Source organism: Tursiops truncatus, chromosome 11, assembly GCF_011762595.2.
Source record: "Tursiops truncatus isolate mTurTru1 chromosome 11, mTurTru1.mat.Y, whole genome shotgun sequence".
In the NCBI taxonomy this organism is placed as follows: Eukaryota; Metazoa; Chordata; class Mammalia; order Artiodactyla; family Delphinidae; genus Tursiops; species Tursiops truncatus.
This window is the reverse complement of record NC_047044.1, coordinates 75,820,890-75,845,644: the sequence shown is the minus strand read 5'-3', so window position 1 is coordinate 75,845,644 and position 24,755 is coordinate 75,820,890. Positions and strand designations below refer to the sequence as shown.

The following is a 24,755-nucleotide window of genomic DNA, read 5'->3' as shown; positions in this document are numbered from 1 at the left end:
ATTTAAAGAATACCAAATATTTCTGTCATACTCCTTGTTATGGATTGAACGATATTCCACCAGTACCTCAGAAAATAATTTTATTTGGAAATTGAATGTTTACAGAGGTAGTTAAGTTAAAAATGCCTTCAAGTTAAAATCCTTCTTCTGTCTCCTCTTAAAATGAGGGCATTAGAGCGAGCCCTAATTCAATAAGACTGGTACTTTTTCTTTTTAAAAAATAAATTTATTTATTTATTTATTTTTGGCTGCGTTGGGTCTTTGTTGCTGCGCGTGGGCTTTCTCTAGTTGCAGTGAGTGGGGGCTACTCTTCCTTGTGGTGCACGGGCTTTTCATTGCAGTGGCTTCTCTTGTTGCGGAGCACGGGCTCTAGGTGTGCAGGATTCAGTAGTTGTGGCATGTGGGCTCAGTAGCTGTGGCTCACAGGCTCTAAAGCACAGGCTCAGTAGTTGTGGCGCACAGGCTTAGTTGCTCCACGGCATGTGGGATCTTCCTGGACTAGGGCTTGAACCCGTGTCCCCTGCATTGGCAGGCAGATTCTTAACCACTGTGCAACCAGAGAAGCCCAAGGCTGGTGCTTTTATAAAAAGAGGACATTTGGACAAAGAGACAGACATGCACAGAAGGGAGATGATGAGAACACATGCAGGGAGCAGATTGCCATGTGAAGATGGAGGCAGAGATTGGAGTTATGCTGCCACAAAACAAGAAATGCTTCGAGTCGCTAAAAGCTAGTGGAGAGGCATGGAACAGATTCTCCCTCACAACCCTTACAAGAGACCAATCCTGCTGACATCTTGATTTTGGACTCTAGCTTCCAGAACTGTGAGACAATAAATTTCTGTTGTCATAAAGCAACCAGTTTGTGGTACTTTGCCACAACAGCCCTAGGGAATGAATACACTTATCTATCAAATTGATGCAGAAAGAGACTTAATACATGGAATTAGACGCTTAAGAATCTGTTAGAATGACTGGAAAAACAGGCTCTAGTCTAGACATCCAGGAATTACTCCCAGAACAATTGGGACACCTAGGGTTACTGATATATGTACCACAATCAGGAGCTGGCTCTCAGGATCTCTTCACTTCAGCCAGTATCTGAGAATCAGGAAAGCATTATCAGAACCATCAGCTCCAGAGTCACGTCATGCTTCCCAGGATCTGCACAAGCAAAATGGATGCCTTGTGTAACTCCATCCTCTCACAATTTAGTTCAGAATTTAAGCCGTGAGTGAATACATCTGTTTTATGGAACTAAAATTAATCTGGAGCACTTTGTTGCAAATATATTGGGAAATGTAGCCTTTAGTTTTTAGCTTCTGAAGCAAAAGAAAAAAATTAAAGAAAAAGCCCACGAGAAAGAGGTTGAAATACATTTTGAACAAGCTATTCTCTTTTACTTTTCCTTTTATCTTTTTGGTCACTATTTTATGATTTATTTCTTTAACATCCTTCTTCTGTCTCCTCTTAAATAATACTATTGCCCATTCTGCCCTTGGTAGTTTTTCTTCTTCTTTATGTTCTCCGGACAAGTGCATCTATTCTACATTTGTTCAGGTGTCTCCATCTCCGTCATTACCACCCTAGGATATATTACGATCATCTCTGACTTGAATTACTGCAGTACTCCCTATGTGGTTTCCTGTTCTCCCTTACTTCATCCCAACTCACTGGGATGGGGGTGATCTTTGTAAAATTCATAAGATTATGTCTCTCTTTGGTCACTCTTCTGATTTTCTTCATTACCTTCAGGATACATCTCTAGCTCCTCACTCTTAAGAGTTCACCTCGGTCTGACCGGCTATTAGCCTTGTCACTCACCATTTCTTCACAGACCTCATGCCCTATACTTAGACACACGAAACTGTTTAAAGCATCCAGAATCTCTCATGTCCTTTCCTTTCTCTTCACTTTTGCACAGGCTGCTCCCTCTGCCTGGTCTGGAAGTTCTTTCCCTTCTTTTTGATGGGTCAACTCCTACTCATCGTTTAATCTAGGAAGCCCAGGCTAGGTTCATCTCCTATGTGCTGACTTCCATATTAATTCTGGTTACTTGATGATTTTCTTCTTGAGAGGAAAGAATGAGAAGGGAATAGATTTGAGGAGTTTTGAGGAATGCCAATGAATGTGTTTTGATCACCTTTCTATCTTTAGTATTTAATATAGTAATTAATTCTTTTGTTTTCATTTTTGTTCTGTTTGCTTTTGTTTTTGCCAGTGGTGTGAACAGAGGCACACATTTAAGACTGCTGTAGGGATTTGGATGTATATAATTTTCTACCTTTGCATTAGTTTACTAGTACTGCTAATGCTGCTTAAAAACTTACTTTTGTTTTGGTAGTAGGTCACATCCTTAGTAGTTATGTTACTATTCCTATTTCATAGATTGAAGTTGGGAGTAAGGTCACAGCTTCTTAAAGAGGATAATTAATTCAGAACTTCTTCCCTCATGTTATACTAAGTCTAAAACAACACTTCGTAGTTCCTGACTAGCCCAGATGAAGTATATTTAATATGCAAAACATTCATTCATTCATTCATTCATACATACATTTATCCATTTAGTCAAACATTCAGTAACTGAAGAGGAATGAGAATAAATAAAAGCCATCAGAAAGAAACAAAAAGTCAACTGTTGGATAAACCTTTATACATATTATATATAATATACTTAGTACTTTATGATATGCTGCCTTATTCACTAATTTTGCTGTGTCATTGATGTGTAAGTCTTATCATCCATCACAACTGTATAGCATTTCTAGAAAACTGGTTCTTTTTTGTTGTTGTTGTTGTTTTTTGCGGTACGCGGGCCTCTCACTGTTGTGGCCTCTCCCGTTGCGGAGCACAGGCTCCAGACGCACAGGCTCAGCGGTCACGGCTCACAGGCCTAGCCACTCCGCGGCATGTGGGATCTTCCCAGACCAGGGCACGAACCCGTGTCCCCTGCATCAGCAGGCGGACTGTCAACAACTGTGCCACCAGGGAAGCCCCAAAACTGGTTCTTAAAACTCAAAATGACTCATGCTGCCCACTACTGGTTAGATGGACTGGTTGGGAATTAGAAAGGAGAGATGTTCAAAGTCTCTCCTAGGCCTGGCTGCTGAAGGAAGAAATCCTGAATAGGTGTCCCTTCTGTTTATACCACAGTGTACCAGTGAGCCTTTGGATATGCAAAGGCAGCTAACCAAGGGCTGAAAAGCTATATTTCTCTTCGTCATAAAGTGTGGGCTCTGAGCTGGTATAGGGGAGATGAAAAGGAATCCTGAAAAACAGAGGAGAAAGGAGGTTTGAAGAGTTTCTAAGAATGCCAAACAACATTTTGGGAACCTGAAGTGCACATGTAAAAGAGGCTAATGAGAAATTCCCAGAGACAGGGTAGGTGAAGTATTTAAGAACAGGGATGCCTAACATGTACTATTTTGTTGTTGGCATTACTGTGATGTAAAATCACTCTATTATCTCAAACAGTTAGTAAAATATGCCACATGTTTTGGGGGTGGGAGGATTAAAGGAAGGGCTAAGTTCCACTGGTGTGTGGGTGTGGAGTAAAGGGAAGAAAACAGTATAGGAAGAAGAAACAAGACTTTACTATTAATTGTGTTGTCACACTGCCCTCTAACGGGCTGTCAGTATCTTGCCAGATTCAACTGCTGGCTTCTGAACCACCTGACTCCGCCATCTGCCGACAGTTTCCCCGCACTTGTTGCCAAAGTTTGTCTTAAGCTTGAGGCCTGGGGAATAGCGCAAATTGATTAAAGCTGCTTACCTTATTGTCTTTGCAAAATATGGACAGTTTCCAAAATATGACAAAGAGGCTTCCCCATCAGAGTTGTGTATTTTATATTAACATTAGATCTGCACATTCCACTATGATTTGAAGGCACTAATGATGGCAGCTTTGCTACGATTGATGATCAAAATGTTGGCATAAAATGATATTGGATGCTTATGCTATTAAGAATAGTTTGGGGGTTCCCTGGTGGCGCAGTGGTTGAGAGTCCGCCTGCCGATGCAGGGGACGCGGGTTCTTGCCCCGGTCCGGGAGGATCCCACATGCCGCGGAGCGGCTGGGCCCGTGAGCCATGGCCACTGAGCCTGCGCGTCCGGAGCCTGTGCTCCGCGACGGGAGAGGCCACAGCAGTGAGAGGCCCGCGTACCGCAAAAAAAAAAAAAAAAAAAAAAAAATAGTTTGAATGATATTTTGCAAGAACTATTAAAATAATTTCCAGTTATTAATTTAATTCAAAATAAACTCTCTCATTAGGGATTTTATAAGTTAGAGCAAAGCCAGCTTGCTCCCTAGCAAAGTAACTTGGCAGCTATCATGATGAGGAGTCCTATGCCAGGCCAGCTTCATTATGTTTTTGTTGGGTTTGACTGCAAATCCTAATTGCAATTGTACCTATTCAGAGCTGGTTAAATCCTTGCTATTCCAGCTTTTCCAAGTGAAAGAAAAGGAAACTCCAAGTCCACTAGAGTGGTACTATGTAACAAGCATCAGACTAGGTTGTAGAGATAACTAGCTACATAAGACACCACTACTACCTTCAGTGAGCTCAGTGTTGGCTAAGGGGGAAAGGCATGTTACTGTCATGTCCACAGTACCCCCTCCCTTTAGCAAATAGAGTGTCTGGCTAAGATCCATAGGCCTAATGGTACTTGATGAATATGTGTTGAATAAATGAGGGAATGAATGAACAAACATATGTGTATAGGTTAAGAGTTTGCCAAATAGCCTGTTTTGATCCCAGCTCTGCCACATACTAGCTATGTAAACGTACTACTTTACTTAAACCCCTTGAGCCTTAGTTTCTACATCATAAAATGCTTAGCACAGTGCCTCACATACAGCAAGTACTCAATAAATAATAGTTTAATAATATCGTGTGAAAAGGGCAACAAGGAAAAGAGGGAGTGATTAACTATGGAGATTAGAATCTAAGATTATGTACTATATATGTACATTTAGAAGTACGGAACAATTGTTGGATTTGGGGAATTTTTTTATGCTGAATGAGGATTCTACTTTATTCTCTAAAACCAAGTGGTAGGAAAAATGATCTCTGGAGTCAGTGACTCACATACTTACAGTTCCATAACCAGAGAGAGAGAAAATTACCTGGCTAACTCAAGTTAAAAAATTCTCAGAGAAGGCCCTCTTTGGGTCAGGTCAAAGGCCCTATTTGGGTCAGGTCCATCCCTAGACCAATCATCTTAACGTGGTGTGGCAGGCAGAATAATGGCCCCTCAGACATGTCCATGCCCTAATCCCTGGAACCTGTGAATTTTACATGGCAAAAGATAGGATTTGTAGATAGGACTAAAGGTACAGACCTTGCTATGGGGAGATTGTCCTGGGTTATCCAGGTGGGACAATCTAATCATGAGTCCTTAAAAAGCAGAGAACCTATCTTTGCTGTGGTTAGAGAGACATTTGATGACCAGAAGAAGGGTCAGGGTCAAAGAGATGTGACATTGTTAGCTTTGAAGATGTCGGTAGGGGGTCAAGAGCTAGGAATGTGAGAGGTCTGAAATCTGGAAAGGGCAAGGGTATTGACTCTTCCATAGAGGCTCCAGAGAGGAATGCAACCCTGATGATACTATGATTTTAGCCCAGTGAGATCCATGTTGGACTTCTGACCTACAGAGATGTAAGATAATACATTTTTGTTGTTTTAAGCCACGAAGTTTGTGGTAATTTGTTAAAACAACAATAGGAAACTCCTATGCCAGGGAAATAGGGTGGAAACTTAGTGTCAGTTCCTCCCCAGATTCCCTCAACCTCATCTGCCCTGAGGAAGCTTGCTCAGTGAGATCTCCCAACAGCCTCACCCACTGCCCACCCTCCTCATTCACAAGAATACAGGGGTTTGAGATAATGAGGTAGATGATGCAGAGAGAAGCAGAGATAAAAGGTAGAGAGTTCTGATGCTAACTGAGCCCCTAGTTCCAGTTATTTTTTGAGGCCAAGGCCACGTCAGCACTATGGTTATACAAGTTAGTTAATTCCTCTTTTTGAGTTAAATTAGTTAGTTTGAGTTAAATTTCTGTGACTTGAAACTAAACTGTCTTTCCTAAATCATAAACCTAAAGTGAGGGAGGGATGGCTGAAGGAGAAGAATTTTTTAAAAAGCCTTTGGAGGGATTTCCCTGGTGGCACAGTGGATAAGACTCTGTGCTCCCAATGGAGGGGACTCAGGTTCAATCCCTGGTCACGGAACTAGACCCCACATGCATGCCGCAACTAAGAGTTCACATACCACAACTAAGGAGCCCGCGTGCCACAACTAAGACCCAGTGCAACCAAACAAATAAAAAGACTTTGGAGACAGAATCTGATAACAGCTTAACGTGATTTCATAGCAACCCACTCAAAAACACATTATTCTACTTTAGATGAGGAAAGACCTACTAATTGGCTAAGTGGCTTTCCCACAAGCAAGAGTGTTCTGAAATTAAAATGTGAAAATCCAAATAGGTTTGCTTTGTTTGCTTCCAATGAAACACATTGCACTTAGTGTGTCCTGCCTTATGTTAAAAAAAGTCATCAAATTAGAGACACTCTTCTTCAAGGCATCGCCGCTTCCTGTTTCTGCAGCCTCAAACACTTTTCTTTCCTCTGTGAGTGATGAACTCAATGCTCTAGAGTCTAGACAAGTACTGGACAATCCTGCTTAACCTAAGTGATGGTGGGGGTGACAGGAGGACTTTTGAGCACTGGCCATTTGATCATTCTTCCTTCTCCTAAAAAAAGAGAATTAAAAAGCAGTCCCTATTGTTCCTAAGGCATGTTAATACAAGGCTTTTTATGTTCCATCCCAACAGATATTTTATAATTTAAATGGAAATATATAATGCCATCCAAAATTCATGACATTTCGCTTTTTGAAATATATGTATGCTTGCTCTTTAAACGTTGCCATTAGCAAATTAAAAAAAGACTATGTCCTTTGGTGCCACAAATAAAGGAAAAGCAGTTGCATCGTTGTTGCCCCAGGGCACCTTGCCCCTATGAAGCAGTTACTGGTTATGCCCATGGAGCTTCACTGTGAACCCACCCTCTCCTTTTGTCTGCCTTTTCTTCTTGGAAGGAATATAGACTGCTCAGAGAAAAAGAAGAGAACAAAAGTTCCAGCAATGGAGGGCTGAGAAACAAAGTGGGTAACATCTGACTGTTATATAATATTATCTTTGGTAGAAAATAAAAGGACTTGGAATAAATCTCTTTGGTCTGCTTTCTGTTTTTGGAGTTCTGAAGTTCTTGTCTCATTTTTGTCTCTGAAATTAAAACAAACAAACAATAGAATTAGAGAGAATGAAATGTTCATAAAACCTGATGCCAAAACACCACTAGTGGACCTTCAGGTCTTAGCTTAGATGACATTTAAATCATTTGTTCAAAAGTATTTATTGAGGGACTCCCCTGGTGGCTCAGTGGTTAGGAATCCACCTGCCAATGCAGGGGACACAGATTCAATCCCTGGTCCGGGAAGATCTCACATGCCACAGAGAAGCTAAGCCCATGTGCCACAACTACTGAGCCCACGTGCCACAACTACTGAAGCCCGCACACCTAGAACCCGTGCTCCGCAACAAGAGAAGCCACCGCAATGAGAAGCCCGCACACTGCAATGAAGAGTAGCCCCCGCTCACCACAACTAGAGAAAGCCCGTGCACAGCAACAAAGACCCAACACAGTCAAAAATAAATAAATTTAAAAAAAAGTATTTATTGAGTGTCTATCATGTGTTCTGTTGAACAAATCAAGCATATTCCCCAGGGCCACTGTGTATGGCTGTGCAGGTTAATGGTACCCAGTGAAGTTGTGCGGGGCACAACTTCCACTACTGGAGGTAGTCCTCACTCTCAAGGAGATTATATCTAGTGACTTCTAGGAAGTCTTGCTTGAACTTTCACTCCCCTCTCAGACTAGAAAAAGCACTCCATAATAAACCCAGTCATAGCACTTTATCCATTTGTCTATAATGGTGTCATCCTCTGTTAGACTGTAAGCTCAGAGGGTACTGAGGTTGGGACTATCTTGTTTGTCCCTTTCCAGGGGCTAGGGATGCATCAGTGAATTAAACAGTCAAAAAATCCCTGGCATCTAGGAGCTGATAATCTAGAAGAGAGAGAGAGTAAACAAGTTCAGTATATAGCATGTTAGATGGAGATACACACTATGGAAAAAAATCAAGTAGGGAAGGGGTCTTTCTCCTCTCTTACTTTGGATCTTTGCTCAGATGTCACCTTTTTTTATTTTGAGAGAGGAAACCTTTGGAGGTTCACAGTAGAGGAGAGATACTATCTGTCTAAAAAGAAAAACATTTAGGAATAGAACAGTAAGCACACTTAGCAAACAACTAGTAAGGCAGTTATCAGCTCTCCACTTTGCCAGGAATCAGGTCACAGTGAATAAAGACTTATATAGAATATAGAGAATGAGGGCCCAGCCTTTCCCCTCTAAAACTCTGACACTTTCAGATTCTTTCTAAACACATTTTTAACAAATATCCTGGAGAACCCTCGTGTTCTAACCTGAGCTGGTTTTGCATTGTTGCAAAACAGCACCTCACATCTTTTAGTATCAGCCTACAGACCTTTCGTACGTGGCTAGGGTGTCTGAGGCTATGGAGCTCTTCTTTAAGCCTTTCTAACCCACCCTACTTGAAAAAGTGTCCTTATCAGGAAATGACGTCCTGGATACCAAGAGACTCCGTTATACTTAACACATATCCGGAATTTTCACACTGGTTTTGCCTCGAGGATAGGCATAAATGTACCTCTTCCTTCCGACTCTCTGGGCTTCGCTCCCTAATCTTTAAACAGGAGCCAAGGAAGCATCCTCGCCCCAAGAACCCCTCTCTCCTCATAGGCCACTCGCCCGCGCCGCGCAGCCTTCTGGAAGCTGTAGGTCCCAGAGGTCCTCCGCGTCAGAACTACAACTCCCGGCAGCTTTTGTTTCCCCACACCTCCCTCTTGGCGCATGGCCTGTCGGGAGGGGGCAGGTAGCGGGGGGGGCGGAGTCCAATGGGTGCTGGCTCCCGAGGAGAGGGCGGAGGAGAGGAGGAAGGAGGCGGGCTCTGGGCCGCGGCCCCATTCATTGCCGCGGCCGGCCGGGCGGGGGTTCGGTATTTTCCGAGTTATGGAGGCGCTAATTCCTGTAATCAACAAGCTCCAGGACGTATTCAACACGGTGGGCGCCGACATCATCCAGTTGCCTCAGATCGTGGTGGTGGGAACGCAGGTGAGAGACGAGGGTGGCTTCCGCCCAGGCCAGAGCCCGGGGCGCGGGCCTGGACGGGACTGCGGCAGCGCTTGCTCCCGGACTGGCCGTCGCGGCCTGTGGAAGGAGGGCGCTGTTGCGCCTGGGCGCCCGGGGCTGCGTTCCACTGGGGCTTGGAGTCCAGGGCCCGGCCCGGAGGCGAGGGGCGGAGCCGGCGCGGCGGTCCGGCGGGTCCCGGGGGCGGGACGGACGGGCGGGCGGGCCTAACTGGAGTCCGTCGGGACCGGGCGCGGCTTCGCTCGCGGGCCGCTGCTTCCAAGGGCGCCTGGGGGACGCGCGGGGCACTTGGGGCCGCACTGCGGGGCGGGTAGCCCCTTCTTGATTGGTTTCAGGGCAGCGGGGTGTTTTGTTTCCCTCGTTGCCTTGCTCAGGGGCTGCGGAGTCAGTTTTGGAACTGCGGAGTCGGGGCCGAGAAGGCCGCTACTGTGTGCACCTGAGTGTTTTCCTGCAGTGTAATCCAGGTTTCGAGAACGCCGAAGCAGTTAAAAACAAAAAAAAAACCAAACCAACTTGTACTTGGAGTTTGTGAGTGTTAGGAGGGGTATCCAGTTTTTCTGCGTAGGCTGTGGTTTTTGTCGTCCATCTAAATTGGGCATCAAGGGTCTCTGATCCTTTCATGTTGGCATTTCTTATATATAACACATTTTTATATGCGGAAATATTGAAGAAATAAATGTTATTTCTAGAAGTGACAGAGAAGTATAAGTTTCATTTTTTCTGCCTGCTGCTTTTCTTGGTTGAAGAGTAATCAACCATAGGCCTTTTTTTTACTAGAGTTCAGAGAAACGCATTTTAGAGATTACTTAGTATATTGATTTTAGGTGCTTTCCTTTTTTAATGATGTTTTTTGTTGGAAAGGGGACGGTTTCCTCACTTTCCACGAGGTTCATCGCTACATCTTGCTACAAAATTGATGTGTAGGGTGTAACTATTTTGAGAGGGAACTTAATGTTAAAAGTATAATAGAGTATGTCCAGACACTGGAAACCTTGGAAACCATAGATATCCTAAGGTGGGCGGGAGGGACTTTTCAATAGTTAAAGCAATAGAAATTATTTCAGAAACACATTTCCTTTGTTGGCCATGGGATTGGTATAGATTCTGCCCAATCCTCCCTTAATATTTGTAATGACTAGAGACTCTGGATCATCAACATAATAAATTATGAGAAATATACTTTTTTGGTATATTTTGTTTACTGTTGTGTTCCTATTCCTAGCTCTTGGAACAGTCTGGGGTATGTAGGAGATGCTCCATAAATACTTTGAATGAGTTACTAGATAGTATTTTTAAAACACTGGGGCTTTTATCATCAAAACCGATCTGTTTTTGTAAATAAAATTAGAGATGATATAAATTAAATCTTCTTGGGTAGTAATTTGGAAGTGTTTCCTAGCTGTAGACCAGAAACTTTCCATATACTTTTAAGAGAGTCTCAATGCTTTTTAAGCATGAAGCAGTAAAAGAATCAGAGCTATAGTGTGTCAGTATAAATAGTTTAAAATCAAGAAGGTTTTTTCTTACATGAAATAGAATTTATTTCAGTGAGTACACCTGTTCGCAAAATTGGGGAGGGGACAGGGTAGAAAAGTAAAGATTTCACCATTGTGAAAACCATTAACATATGCCAGCAAAAACCATTCTAGTAGTGATAATTATATGCCACTTTTGCATGTTGATGTTTGGAATTACTCTGAAGGGAAATATTCAGTTTTTAGACTTGATTTAATGAGGGTTATCTCCATTCGTGTCCTTATTAGCTGAAATTCAGTCCTTTATTATTCAGGTACAGAAGAAATAAGAATAGAAGCAATGTCTTTTCTCCCATAGTTTCCTCAATATGTTGGAAAAAAACCTCTTCTTGATTTGAATACAAGTACACCACTACTTTGTCATCTAGGCTAGTTAATGTTGTGTAACATGTATATATACAGCACCTCACATTCATATTTAATGGAGTAGTGTACAGTGAGTGAGTTCCAGATGTAGTAAATGTTCTGTACGTAGTTCAACTGGTAAATTTCTCAGTGGCAGTGATCATGTCTCTGTCTTACGCTTTACCTGTACTTTAAATAGCTACAGGTCGCATTTTTGGGAACTTTTTATAACAGTGATTCTCAAACTTGGGTGTATATAAGAATGACTTTGAAAATAAGTTTCCTGGACCCCATCTGCAAAGATTTTGATTTTATAAGTCTGGGGTGCTCCAGGCACCATAGCCAATTCTGATGCAGATGGTTCATAGATGTATATAGTATATTAGTGAGTCTTTGATTTTATAGCGCATGAAACTGGAAAAAGCAGGGAAGCCTAGTCTAAGGGCATACTGCTGTTAAGTAGTAGGTTGGTTTTGGTGGCATTCTTGCTCCAAAGTATCAACTTCCAGGCAACCTTTGCTGACCCCTAAATATTTTAAACTTTGATTTCTTAAATTGCCCAAGTAATACTGTTTTGGGGCCCAGAGAGTTGGAGTAGTTGAGGAGAGAGATGTTTACAGCTGTCGATCATTCACAGTTTTTATGATTTAGCTGAATAAATTGCTTTCCTTTTTCTCTAGCCAAGATCCTCTGTGTGGAAAGAACAGAAAATGGGGAGAGAGAAGGTTGATACTTTTAGACCTTGGTGTACTTTGCAGGTGGAGAAGGAGATAAGATTTCAATGACATTTGTGACTCAACTTGGGAAATTTAATCACTGTTTCTTAAGTTGAGAATTGGAAGGGGGAGCCCTCCAGGTATGTAATCCAAACCACAACCTAATATAGGAATCTCAATACAGATGACATTAACCTGAGACTCTGGCTCAGTGCTGCTAGTATTGTGCTTTTTTTTTTTAATTTGTTTATTTATTTTATTTTTGGCTGCACTGGGTCTTTGTTGCTGTGCGCTGGCTTTTCTCTATTTGAGGTAAGTGGGGACTACTCTTCGTTGTGGTGCTTGGGCTTCTCATTGCGGTGGCTTCTCTTGTTGCAGAGCACAGGCTCTAGGCGTGCGGGCTCAGTAGTTGTGGCTTGCGGGCTCTAGAGCTCAGCCTCAGTAGTTGTGGCACACGGGCTTAGTTGCTCCATGGCATGTGGGATCTTCCCAGACTAGGGCTCGAACCTGTGTCCCCTGCATTGGCAGGCGGATTCTTAACCACTGCGCCACCAGGGAAGCCCTGTGCTTTTCACTTTGCCTTTTATTTTGGTAATTTCAGCACTCTACTTTCAGTAATTCAGACAAATACGGAAGGAAAAGGAATCTTGGATTTTAAATGACCAATCTGCAAACCAACTGTTCAAATTTAACATTTAAAAAATTAAAATATAATTCATATAACATAAACCCTAACATTATAAAATGTTCAATTCAGTGGTTTTTAGTATATTCACAAGGTTATGCAACCATTGCCACTATCTTATTCCAGAGCGTTTTCATTACCCCAGAAAGAAACTCTGTATCCATTAGAAGTCACTCCCCATTTTATGCCCCCCCGCCACCGCTCCTCTCGCCTGGCAACCACTGATTTCTGTCTCTATGGATTTGCCTATTCTGGACATTTCATATAAATGGAATCATACAATATGTGGCCTTTTGTGTCTGGCTACTTTTGCTCTGTTTTTTAGGATCATCCATGTTGTGGCATGTATTAATACTTTATTACTTTTTATGGATGAATAATATTCCCTTGTATAGATATGCCACAGTTTGTTTATCCATTCATTAGTTGATGGACATTTGGGTTATTTCCACTTTTTAGCTATATTGAATGATGCTGTCATGAACATTCATTAACAAGTTTTTGTGTGAACATATGTTTTCAATTCTCTTGGATATGTATAGTTGACACTTGAGCAACATAGGTTTGAACTGCGCAGGTCCACTTACATGCAGATTTTTTTTTACATGCAGATACTACAGTACTACCAACTTATGAAGATTGTTTTCAATGAATACTGCACTACTACATGATCTGTGGTTGGTTGAATCTGTGGATGTGGAACTGTGGCTCCAGAGGGCCAACTGTATAATTATATGCAGATTTTTGACCACCCTGGAGTCAGTGCCTCTAACCACCTGTGCTGTTCAGGGGTCATCTGTACCTAGGAGTAGAATTGCTGGTTCATTTGGTAACTCTTATTTAACTTTTTAAAGAACTGCACACTTTTCCACAGTGGCTGCACCATTTTACAAACCTTTATCTGGTATATGAGGGTTTCAGTTTCTATACACCCTCACCAACTCTTGTTATTGTCTTTTTTAGAAAGTGCTAAATTATTCTGGAATTCTTTATTTAAAAAAAAGCCCCCCCCATCCCCTCCTCCTGCATTCTGCAGCACTGTTATCTACATTTTATTAGCTCCTTCTGAAATCTTGCTCTGTCCTGCCTGATATGCCTACATTTGTCTTGTGTTTGTAGAGGTGATGGCTTCATTAAGTTTAGCAATTTGGTGCCAAATATTGATCTTAGTTTCATTCCTTCAGTGTTTTCTTGTGAGTACTCTTAAATAAACTTATGTTTTTCCCTTTCCTTTTCTTTTTTACTAGTTTTCTCTGTGTAGATCATGTGCTTCTTACTTAAAAAAAATTTTTTTTAAAGCATTGAAGTGAAACTGATATAACATAAAAATTAGTCATTTTAAAGGGTACAATTCCGTGGCATTTAGTACATTCATAATGTTGTGCAACCACCACCTCTTTCTAGGTCCAAAACATTTTCATCACCCCAAAAGAAAACTCTGTATCCATTAAGCAGTCATTTTGTAATTCTCCTTTCCCCCCCAGTCCCTGGCAACCACCAATCTTCTTTCCTTCTTTATAGATTTACCTATTCTGAATATTTTACAGAAACAGAATCATACAGTATGTGGCCATTTATGTTTGACTTCTTTCACTTAGTATAACATGGTTCATTCATATTGTAGCATGTATCAGTACTTCCTTTTAATTGCTGATTAATATTCTATTGTATATACATACCATGTTTTATCATTCATCTATTGATGGATATTTGGATTGTTTCTATATTTTGGTTGTTGTGAGTAGTGCTGCTGTGAATATTTGTGTACAAGTATTTGAATACCTCTTTTCAGTTCTTTCGGGTATATACCTACAAGTAAAATGCTGGGTCATATGGTAATTCTATGCTTAACTTTTTGAGGAACCACCAAACTTTTTCACAGTGGCTGTACCATTTTACATTCCCCCAGCAACATACTAGGGCTCCAGTTCTTTATATCCTTGTCAAAACTTGTCATTGTGTCTTTTATTATAGCTATCCTGATGAGAGTGTGAAGTGGTATCTCATTATGATTTTGATTTGTATTTCCCTAATGACTAATGATGTGAATACCTTTTTAGGTGCTTGTTGGGGTTATTTGTCTTCTAATTGTTGAGTTGTAAGAGTTTTTTATATATTTTGGATACCAGACCATTATCAGTATATGATTTGCACATATTTTCTCCCATTCTGTAGGTTGTCTTTTTACTTTCATGATCATGTCCTTTGATGCACAAAAGTTTTAAATTTTGATAAAGTCCAATTTATCTATTTTTTTTTTTGTTGCTTGTGATTTTAGTATCATATCTAACACATTATCAAATCCAAGGTCATGAAAATTTATTATTATTTTGTGTTTTCTTCTAGTTTCAGCTCTTACATTTAGGGTTTTGATCCATTTTGAGTAAATTTTTGTCTTTGGTGTGAAGTAGGGGTTCACCTTCATTCTTTTACAACTGCCTGTGCAGTTGATCCAGGACTATTTGTTGGAGACTATTCTTTCCCCCATTGAATGGTCTTGGCTCTATTGTTGAAAATCAGTTGACTATAGATGTATAGGTTTATTTCTGGACTCTCAGTTATTTTCCATTGGTCTATAGGTCTGTTATTATGCCAGTACCACACATAGTTTTGATTATTGTAGCTTTGTAGTATATTTTGAAACCAGAAAGTATGAGTCTCCCAACTTTGTTCTTTTTTTTCAAGATTGTTTTTGCAGTTAGGAGTCCCCTGCCATTCATTCCATAGCAGTTTTAGAATTGGTATTTCCATTTCTGCAAATGAGGTTGTTGGGATTTTGGTAGGGATTGTATTGAATCTGTACATTGCTTTGGGGAGTATTGCCATCTAAATATTAAATCAGATCTAGAATTCTAGGTTGATAGGTTTTTTTCTTTCTGATCTTTAAGTCATGCTATTGCCTCTGGCTTCCAAGATTTCTGGTGAGAAATCTATTGTGTTATTATTGGTCTTATTGAGGATCTCTTGTATTTGAATTGATTCTCTGCTTCTCCCTTGCTGCTTTCAGTGTTTGTGTTTGTCTTTTAACAGTTTGATTATTATTTGTCTCCATGTGGATCTCTTTGTGTTTATCCTGCATGGTGGAGTTGAGTTCTTTAATATGTAGATTCATGTCACTTTCCCCATGTTTTCCTGCTTTTATGGAAAAAGTGGGAATTTTTATGGATATTACTTTTGCTTTTCAGTTATCCAGATCTCACTCTTTTAATTTATGTTCCAGATAGAACTGGGCCTGTATTTTATAACCAAGAAAAAAATTCCTCCCTAAGGACTGTTAGGTCTCTAGCATTTTAGCAAGTTTCGATCCTGGATAATTGAAGTGGTTTAAATTTTAGATTTATATTTTGCCAATAGGTGGAGTGTTTGAGCTCTGCAGTAAAAACTTGTTAGTTTATTTATTTAAAATACCATTAAGTTAATATTTCTAAGGATACTCAGAAATATTTTATTTAAAATAAATAAGACAGGGACTTCCTGGTGGCACAGTGGTTAAGAATCCGCCTGCCAATACACACAAATTTTTAGCCCCTTAATATACAGGGGACATGGGTACGATCTCTGGTCTGGGAAGATCCCACATGCCACGGAGCAGCTAAGCCTGTGCACCACAACTACTGAGCCTGCGCTCTAGAGCTCGCGTGCCACAACTACTGAGCCCATGTGCCTAGAGCCTGTGCTCCACAATAAGAGAAGCCACCACAGTGAGAAGCCCACGCACCACACGAAGAGTAGCCCCTGCTCGCCGCAACTAGAGAAAACCCATGTGCAGCAGCAAAGACCCAAAGCAGCCAAAAATAAATAAATTAAATAAATTTAAAAAAAGACAAATATTAAAGAAACCGTAAATCTAAAACTACTTCAAAATAAAAAGTTAAAAAATTAGGAAATGTACATATTTATCTGTTATATTAATATCAAATAAATAATTGAGAGGTCTGCTTTATACAATGAAAAGTAAAAATTTAGAAGTGAAAAACTGAATCAGCCTTGGTTAATGTGGCATCCATGAATATTTACAATGATCCCATTTTCAATTGCATCAAAAGAATACAACTCCCTGCTCCCAGTTGATGTTAGGTATCACAAAGAACTAAAAATATGACAAAACATTAAGGCTCCATCTCAAAATATAAATTCAAAACACTATAAATCTCAGTACAGTGCAATTTGGAAGAAACTAAAAGATGACACTGAAAGCATACACACAAACTTTTAGCCCCTAAATATACAGGATATTGAATTGATTTGGGGAGTATGTAGAGATGAAAAAAGCAGAAGACGTTGCAGTGCCAAGAGAGTCCTATTTTCAGAGCATGCTGGCTGTGACTTTTGCCACTTTGGAACTGCTGTAGCCACTCACCTTCCTGGAAAGAGTGCAGACATGGAGTGTTTAAATCACCAGGGAGAAACAAGCACTGATCTAAACAATTGTTGAAGAAACCTATGGCCATTTAGAATACTGAGGTGAAAATTGGGAGTGCACAGACATGTTTTGTTTGGTCGATGTGTGTTGACACATAAAATTTTTAAAGACTTGTGATATAATTGACATTATGTTAGTTTCAGTTGTATAACATAACGATTGACAAGTCTAAACATTGGGAAACAATCACCACAATAACTCTAGAATGCCAATAAGTCTAGAGTACCAATAAGTCTAGTAGTCCATCACCACACATAGTTACAATTCTTTTATTTTAATATTTTTTTGGTTGCAGTGCGTGGGCTTCTCTCTAGTTGTGGCGTGCGGGTTTTCTCTCTCTAGTTGTGGTGCACAGGCTTTAGGGCACAAGGGCTGTATAGTTGTGGTGCGTGGGTTCCATAGTGTGTGAGCTCTGTAGTTTGTGGCACACAGGCTCTCTAGCTGAGATGTGTGAGCTCGGTAGTTGTGGCGTGTGGGCTTAGTTGACCTGTGGAATGTGGGATCTTAGTTCCCTGACCAGGGATCAAACCCGCATCCCCTGCGTTGGAAGGTGGATTCTTTACCCCTGGACCACCAGGGAAGTCCCAAAGTTCTTTTTCTTATGATGAGAACTATTAAGATTTACTCTCTTAGTAACTTTAAAATATACACCACAGTATTATTATCTCCAGTCACTATGCTATACATTACATCCCCAGGACTTACTTTATAATTGGAAGATTGTACCTTTTGGCCACTTTTACCCATTTCACCCACCCCCCACCTCTGGCAACCACCAGTCTGTTCTCTGTATTTATAAGTTTGTTTTTTTTGCTGTTTGTTTTGTTTTTGTTTTAGATTCCACATATAAATGAGATCATGTGGTATTTGCTTTTCTCTGACTTATTTTACTTAGCAAGGTCCATTTATGTTGTTGTAAATAGCAGGATTTCCTTCTTTTTTTATGGCTGAATGATATTCCTGTGTGTGTGTGTGTGTGTGTGTGTGATATACACACCACATTTACTTTATTCATCCACTGGTGAACTTTTAGGTTATTTCCATTTCTTGGCTTTTTGAAATAATGCTGGAACGAACATAGGGATGCATATATCTTTTCAATTTAGTGTTTTTGTATCCTTCAAATAAATACCCAGAGGTGGAATTGCTGGATTATATGGTAGCTCTATTTTTAATTTTTAGAGGAACCTCCATACTGTTTTTTATAGTGGCTGCACCAATATACATTCCCACCAAAAGTGTATGAGGGTTTCCTTTCCTCCACATCCTCAGCAACACTTATTTCTTGTCTTTTTAGTAATAGCCATTATAACAGGTGTGAGGTGATATCTCATTGTGGCCTTGATTTGCATTTCCCGGGTGATTAGTGATGTTGAGCGTCTTTTCATGCACCTGTTGGCCATTTGTATGTCTTCTTTGGGAAAATGGCTACTTGGGTCCTAAGTTCATTTTTATTTTAATTTTTATTTATTTATTTATTTTGGCTGTGTAGCTTGTGGGATCTTAAGTTCCCTGACCAGGGATCAAACCTGGGCCCTCGGCAGTGAAAGCCGGGAGTTCTAACCACTGGACTACCAGGGAATTCCCTTAATTTCATTTTTAAATCCGGTTATTTGTATGTGTGTTGTTTTTTGTTTTTTGCTCTTTAGTTGTGTGAGTTCTTTGTATATTTTGTATGTTAGCCCCATATTGGATAAGTGGTTTGAAAATATTTTTTCCCACTCCATGGGTTGCTTTTTCACTTTGTTGATGGTTTTCTTTGCAGTGCAGAAGCTTTTTAGTTTGATGTACTCCCCCTTGTTTATTTTTACTTTAGTTGGCTTTGATTTGGTGTCAAATTCAAAAAATCATCACCCAAACTAATGTCAAGGAGCTTACAACGTATGTTTTTTTCTTCTAGGAGTTTTATATTTTCGGGGCTTATATTCAAGTTTTTAACGCATTTTCAGCTGACTTTTTTTTTTTTTTTTTTTTTTGGTATAGTGTAAGATAGTGGTCTAGGTCATGCTTTTGCATGTGGGCTGTCCAGTTTCCCAACACCATTTATTGAAGAGACTGTCCTTTCCCCATTTTATATTCTTGACCCCTTTGTTGTAAATTAATTGTCCGTATATGTGTAGGTTTATTTCTGAGCTCTCTGTTCCATTGGTTTATGTGTCTGTTTTTATGCCATTGCCATACTATTAGCTTTTTTTTTCTTGGCCGCGCCATGTGGCTTGTGGGATCTCAATTCCCTGACCAGGGATTGAACCTGGGCCATGGCAGTGAAAGCCCAGAATCCGAACCACTAGGCCACCAGGGAACTCCCAGATTATTATAGCTTTTTAACAGTTTGAAATCAGGAAGCATGATGCCTCTAGCTTTGTTCTTCATTCTCATGATTGCTTTGGCTATTTATTTATATATTTATGTGGTTCCATACAAATTTTAGGATTATTTGCTCTGTTTCTTTGAAAAATGCCATTGGAATTTTGATAGGAATTGTACTGAATTTGTAGATTGCTTTGGTTAATATGGACATTTTAACAATCTTTTTTTTTTTTTTGTGGTACGCGGGCCTCTCACTGTTGTGGCCTCTCCCATTGTGGAGCGTAGGCTCCGGACACGCAGGCTCAGCGGCCATGGCTCACGGGCCCAGCTGCTCCACGACATGTGGGATCCTCCCAGACCGGGGCACAAACCCGTGTCCACTGCATCGGCAGGCGGACTCTCAACCACTGCGCCACCAGGGAAGCCCTAACAATCTTGATTCTTTCAATCCATGAGCACAGAATATCTTTCCATTTATTTGTGTCTTCAATTTCTTTCATTAGTATTCTATAGTTGTCAGTGTACAGGTCTTGGTTAACCTTCTTGGTTAAATTTATTCTTAGGTATTTTATTCTTTTGATGCAATCTAAATGGGATCATTTTCTTAATTTCTCTTTCTGATAGTTTGTTATTACAGTATAGAAACACAACCTACTTTTGCATATTGATTTTGTATCCTACAACTTTACTAAATTCGTTGATTAGTTCTAACATTTTGTGGAGTCTTTAGGGTTTTCTACATATAATATCATGTCATCGACAAAAGTAGCAGTTTTACTTTTCCTTTCTGACTTAGATGCCTTTTCTTTTTCTTACCTAATGCTCTGGCTAGAACTTCCAATATTATGTTGAATAGAAGTGGCAGGACTGGGTGCCCTTGTTTTTTTCTAATCTTAGAGGAAAAGCTTTCAGCTTTTCACCATTGAGTAGTTGTGGGCTTGTCATATGTGGCCTTTATCATGTTGAGGTATGTTCCCTCTTTTACTCACTTTGTTGAGAGTTTTTTTTTAAATCATGAATGGATGTTGAATTTTGTCAAATGAATTTCCTGCATCTATTAAGATAATCATCTGATTTTTTTTTTTTTTTTTTTGCGGTACGCGGGCCTCTCACTGTTGCGGCCTCTCCCGTTGCGGAGCACAGGCTCCGGATGTGCAGGCTCAGTGGCCATGACTCACGGGCCCAGCTGCTCTACAGCATGTGGGATCTTCCTGCACCGGGGCACAAACCTGTGTCCCCTGAATTGGCAGGTGGACTCTCAACCACTGCGCCCCCAGGGAAGCCCAATCATCTGATTTCTATCCTTCATTTTGCTTGTTTGTTTTTTTTGGCTGTGTTGGGTCTTCACTGCTGCATGTGGGCTTTCTCTAGTTGAGGCGAGTGGGGGCTACTCTTCATTGAGGTACATGGGCTTCTCATTGCAGTGGCTTTTCTTGTTGACGAGCACAGTCTCTAGGCACACGGGCTTCAGTTGTTGTGGCATGTGGGCTCAGTAGTTGTGGCTCACGGGCTCTAAGAGCACAGGCTCAGTAGTTGTGGTGCACAGGCTTAGTTGCTCCATGGCATGTGGTATCTTCCCGGACAAGGGATCGAACCTGTGTCCCCTGCATTGGCAGGTGGATTCTTCACTGCGCCGCCAGGGAAGTCCCCTTCATTTTGTTAATGTGGTATATGACATTCATTTGCAGATGTTGAGTTATCCTTGCATCCCTGGAATAAATCCCACTCGATCATGGTGTGTGATCCTTTTAATGTATTGTTGAATTCAGTTTGCTATAATTTTGTTGAGAATTTTTGCATCTATGTTCGTGAGGGATATCGGCCTGTAATTTTCTTTTCTTGTAGTGTCCTTGTCTGGTTTTGGTATCAGGGTAATGCTGGCCTTGTAAAATGAGTTTGGAATTGTTCCCTCCTTTTCTTTTTTGGAAGAGTTTGGGAAGGAGTGGTGTTAATTCTTCTTTGACTGTTTGGATTCACTGGTGAAGTTGTCTGCTCCTAGACTTTTGTTTGTTGGGTGGTTTTAATTACTGATTCAGTCTCCTTGCCAGTAATTGGTATGTTTAGATTTTCTTTTTCTTCATGAATCAGCCTTGGTAGGTTGTATGATAGGAATTTGTCTATTTTGTCCAACTTTTTGGTGTATAATTTTTCATGCTAGTTTCTCATGATCTTTTCTATTTTTGTGGTATCCATTGTAATCTCTCTTTCATTTCTCATTTTACTTATTTGAGTCCTCTGTTTTCCTTGGTGAGTCTAGCTAAATGTATGTCCATGTTATCATTTTAAAGAACCAGCTCTTGGGCTTCCCTGGTGGTGCAGTGGTTGAGAGTCCGCCTGCCGATGCAGGGGACACGAGTTTGTGCCCCGGTCTGGGAGGATCCCACGTGCCGCAGAGGGACTGGGCCAGTGAGCCATGGCCGCTGAGCCTGCGCGTCTGGAGCAATGGGAGAGGCCACAACAGTGAGAGGCCCACATACCGGGAAAAAAAAAAGAACCAGCTCTTAGTTTCAGTGATCTTTTCTAATTGTTTTTTTTTTTTTTAAGTCTCTATCTCATTATTATCTGATCTGATCTTTGATATATCCTTCCTTTACTACTAACTTTGGGCTTGCTTTGTTTGTTTTTTAATAGTTCCTGGAGGTGTAAAGTTAGTTTCTTTTTCTTTTCTTTTTTTTTTTTTTGCGGTACGCAGGCCTCTCACTGCTGTGGCCTCTCCTGCTGCAGAGCACAGGCTTTGGACGCGCAGGCTCAGCGGCCATGACTCATGGGCCCAGCCGCTCTGCAGCACACGGGATCCTCCTGGACTGGGGCACGAACCTGTGTCCCCTGCATTGGCAGGCAGATTCCCAACCACTGTGCCACCAGGGAAGACCTAAAGTTAGTTTCTTTATTTGAGATCTTTCTTGTTTCTACATGTAGACATTTATTGCTGTGAACTTCCCTCTAAAAACTACTTTTGCTGCATTCCATAAGTTCTGGTATGTGGTTTTTCTATTTTTATTTGTCTCAAGATATTTTTTGATATCTGTTTTGACTTCTTCTTTCATCCATTGGTTGTTCAGTAGCATATTGTTTAGTCCCGTGAATTTTCCAGTTTTCTTCTTAAGATTGATTTCTAATTTCATACCATGATGGTTGGAAAAGGTGCTTTATACGATTTCAGTCTTCTTAAATTTATTAAGCCTTGTCCTGTGGCCTAACGTGTGATGTATCCTGAAGAATGTTCCATTTGTGCTTGAGAAGAATGAGTACTCTGTTGCTTTTGGGTGGAATGTTCTGTATATGTAAAGTCCATCTGGTCTAACATGTCATTTAAGGCCAATGTTGATTGATTTTCTATCTGTATGATCTATGAAGATCCCCTACTCTTATTGTATTGCTGTGTACTTCTCCTTACATGCCTATTAATATTTGCTTTATATATTTTGTGCTCCTATATTGCGTGCACAAATATTTGCAAATGTTATATCCTCTTGTTAGATTGACCCCTTTTTCATTACATAATTCCTTTTTTTCTCTTAATGGAGTCTTTGTTTTAAAGTCTATTTTGTCTGATGTAAGTATGGCCACCCCAGGTTTCTTTGGTTTCCATTTGAATGGGAATATCTTTTTCCATCCTTTCACTTTCAGTGTGTGTGTTTCCTTACATCTGAAGTGAGTCTCTTGTAGGCTGTGTAGAGATGGCTCTTGTATTTTTTTTTTTTAATCCTTTCAGGGTACTCTGTATCTTTTATTTAGAGAATTTAGCCCATTTACAGTTGCAGTAATTTTTGATAGGTATGTAAATGCTTATTGCCACTTTGTTAATTTTTTTCTGGCTGTTTTGTAATTCCTTTGTTTTTTTCTTCTCATTCTTTTTCTTTGTGATTTGATGATTTTCTGTAGTGATATTTTTAGATTCCTTTTCTTTATCTTTTACATTTCTACTATAGGTTTTTGGTTTGTGGTTACCATGAGGCTTACTTAAACCAGCCTTTATTTATAACAGTCTATTTTAAGTTGATAACATCAGTACAGTGCATTCTAAAGCTCTACATTTTACTCCCCTACCTTGCACATTTTGTTTTTGATGTTATAACTTACATCTTTCTAATCTTTTTTTTTTACATCTTTCTAATCTTATGCATCTATTAATAAGTACTGCAGTTATAATTATTTTGACTACTTTTGTCTTTTACTCTTCATACTAGATTTATAAGTGATTAACCTACCATCTTTATGTTATATTATCCTGAATTTTACTAAATATTTATCTTATTTATGTATTTATTTATTTATTTACTTTTGGCTTTATTGGGTCTTTGTTTTTATGCGAGGGCTTTCTCTAGTTGTGGCAAGTGGGGGCCACTCTTCATCGCGGTGCGCGGGCCTCTCACTATCGCGGCCTCTCTTGTTGAGGAGCACAGGCTCCAGACGTGCAGGCTCAGTAATTGTGGCTTACGGGCCCAGTTTCTCCACGGCATGTGGGATCTTCCCAGACCAGGGCTCAAACCTGTGTCCCCTGCGTTGGCAGGCAGATTCTTAACCACTGCGCCACCAGAGAAGCCCTACATATTTATCTTTACTAGTGAAATTTATAGTTTAATGTTTCCCTGTTACTAATTAGCTCTCTTTCGTTTCAGCTTAAAGGAATCCCTTTAACATTTCCTGTAAGGCCAGTCTAGTGGTGATGAACTCCTTCAGCTTTTGCTTGTCTGGAAAACTCTTATGTCTCCTTCCATAGTGAAGGAAAACTTTTCTGGGTAGAGATTTCTTGGTTGGCAGTTTTTTTTCTTTCAGCACTTTGAATATGTCATGCCACTCATTCCCTTCTGGACTGCAATGTTTCTATCCAAAAATCTGCTGATTGCTGATGATTTTAGGGGGGATTTTCCTTATACATAACAAGTTGTTTTTCTGCTGTTGCTTTTAAAGTTCTCTCCTTGTCTTTAACTTTTGACATTTTAATTATAAATGGTGTGGGTCTCTTTGGGTTCATCTTTTTTGGAACTCTCTGAACTTCCTGGATCTGAATGTTATTTTCCCTGGGTTAGGGACATTTTTAGCTGTTATTTCTTCAAATAAGTTTTCTACCCCTTTCTCTTTTTCTTCTTCTGAAACTCCTATAATGTGAATGTTGGTCCACTTGATGTTGTCCTATAAGTCCCTTGAACTGTCTTTTTACTGCTGATTAGATGAGTTCCAGTGCCCTCTCTTCAAGTTCACTGATCCTTTGCTTCATGTAGTCTGCTGTTGAACCTCTGTTTGGTACTTTCTTGTATTTTCTTTCTGTTGAAAGTCTCTCTTTGTTCACTCATTTTTTTGAGCTTGTTTAGCATTTTTATGACTGTTAATTTGAACTTTATCAGATATATTATCTCCATTTCATTAAGGTTTTTTCCTGAAGTTTTACCTTGTTCTTTTGTTTGGAATGGATTCCTCTGTTTCTTTATTTTCCTTGACTCTCTGTGTT

At 40.2% G+C, this 24,755-nt stretch overlaps 1 protein-coding gene across 8 annotated transcripts in view; it reads left to right on the top strand.

Moving 5' to 3' along the window:
- Window positions 1-9,082: 9,082 nt before the first annotated feature.
- Window positions 9,083-24,755, top strand: part of DNM1L (dynamin 1 like) — a 61,411-nt gene continuing 45,738 nt past the window's right edge. For 4 of the 8 annotated variants that reach the window (XM_019935413.3, XM_019935403.3, XM_019935422.3 and 1 more), the window contains exon 1: window positions 9,084-9,253. In XM_019935413.3, the coding sequence (XP_019790972.1) occupies window positions 9,152-9,253 (102 nt within the window). In that variant the 5' untranslated portion in view covers window positions 9,084-9,151. Of the gene's footprint in view, window positions 9,254-24,755 lie in introns of all 8 variants that reach the window. The other 4 variants (XM_019935395.3, XM_019935389.3, XM_019935435.3 and 1 more) reach the window with 2 other exon arrangements.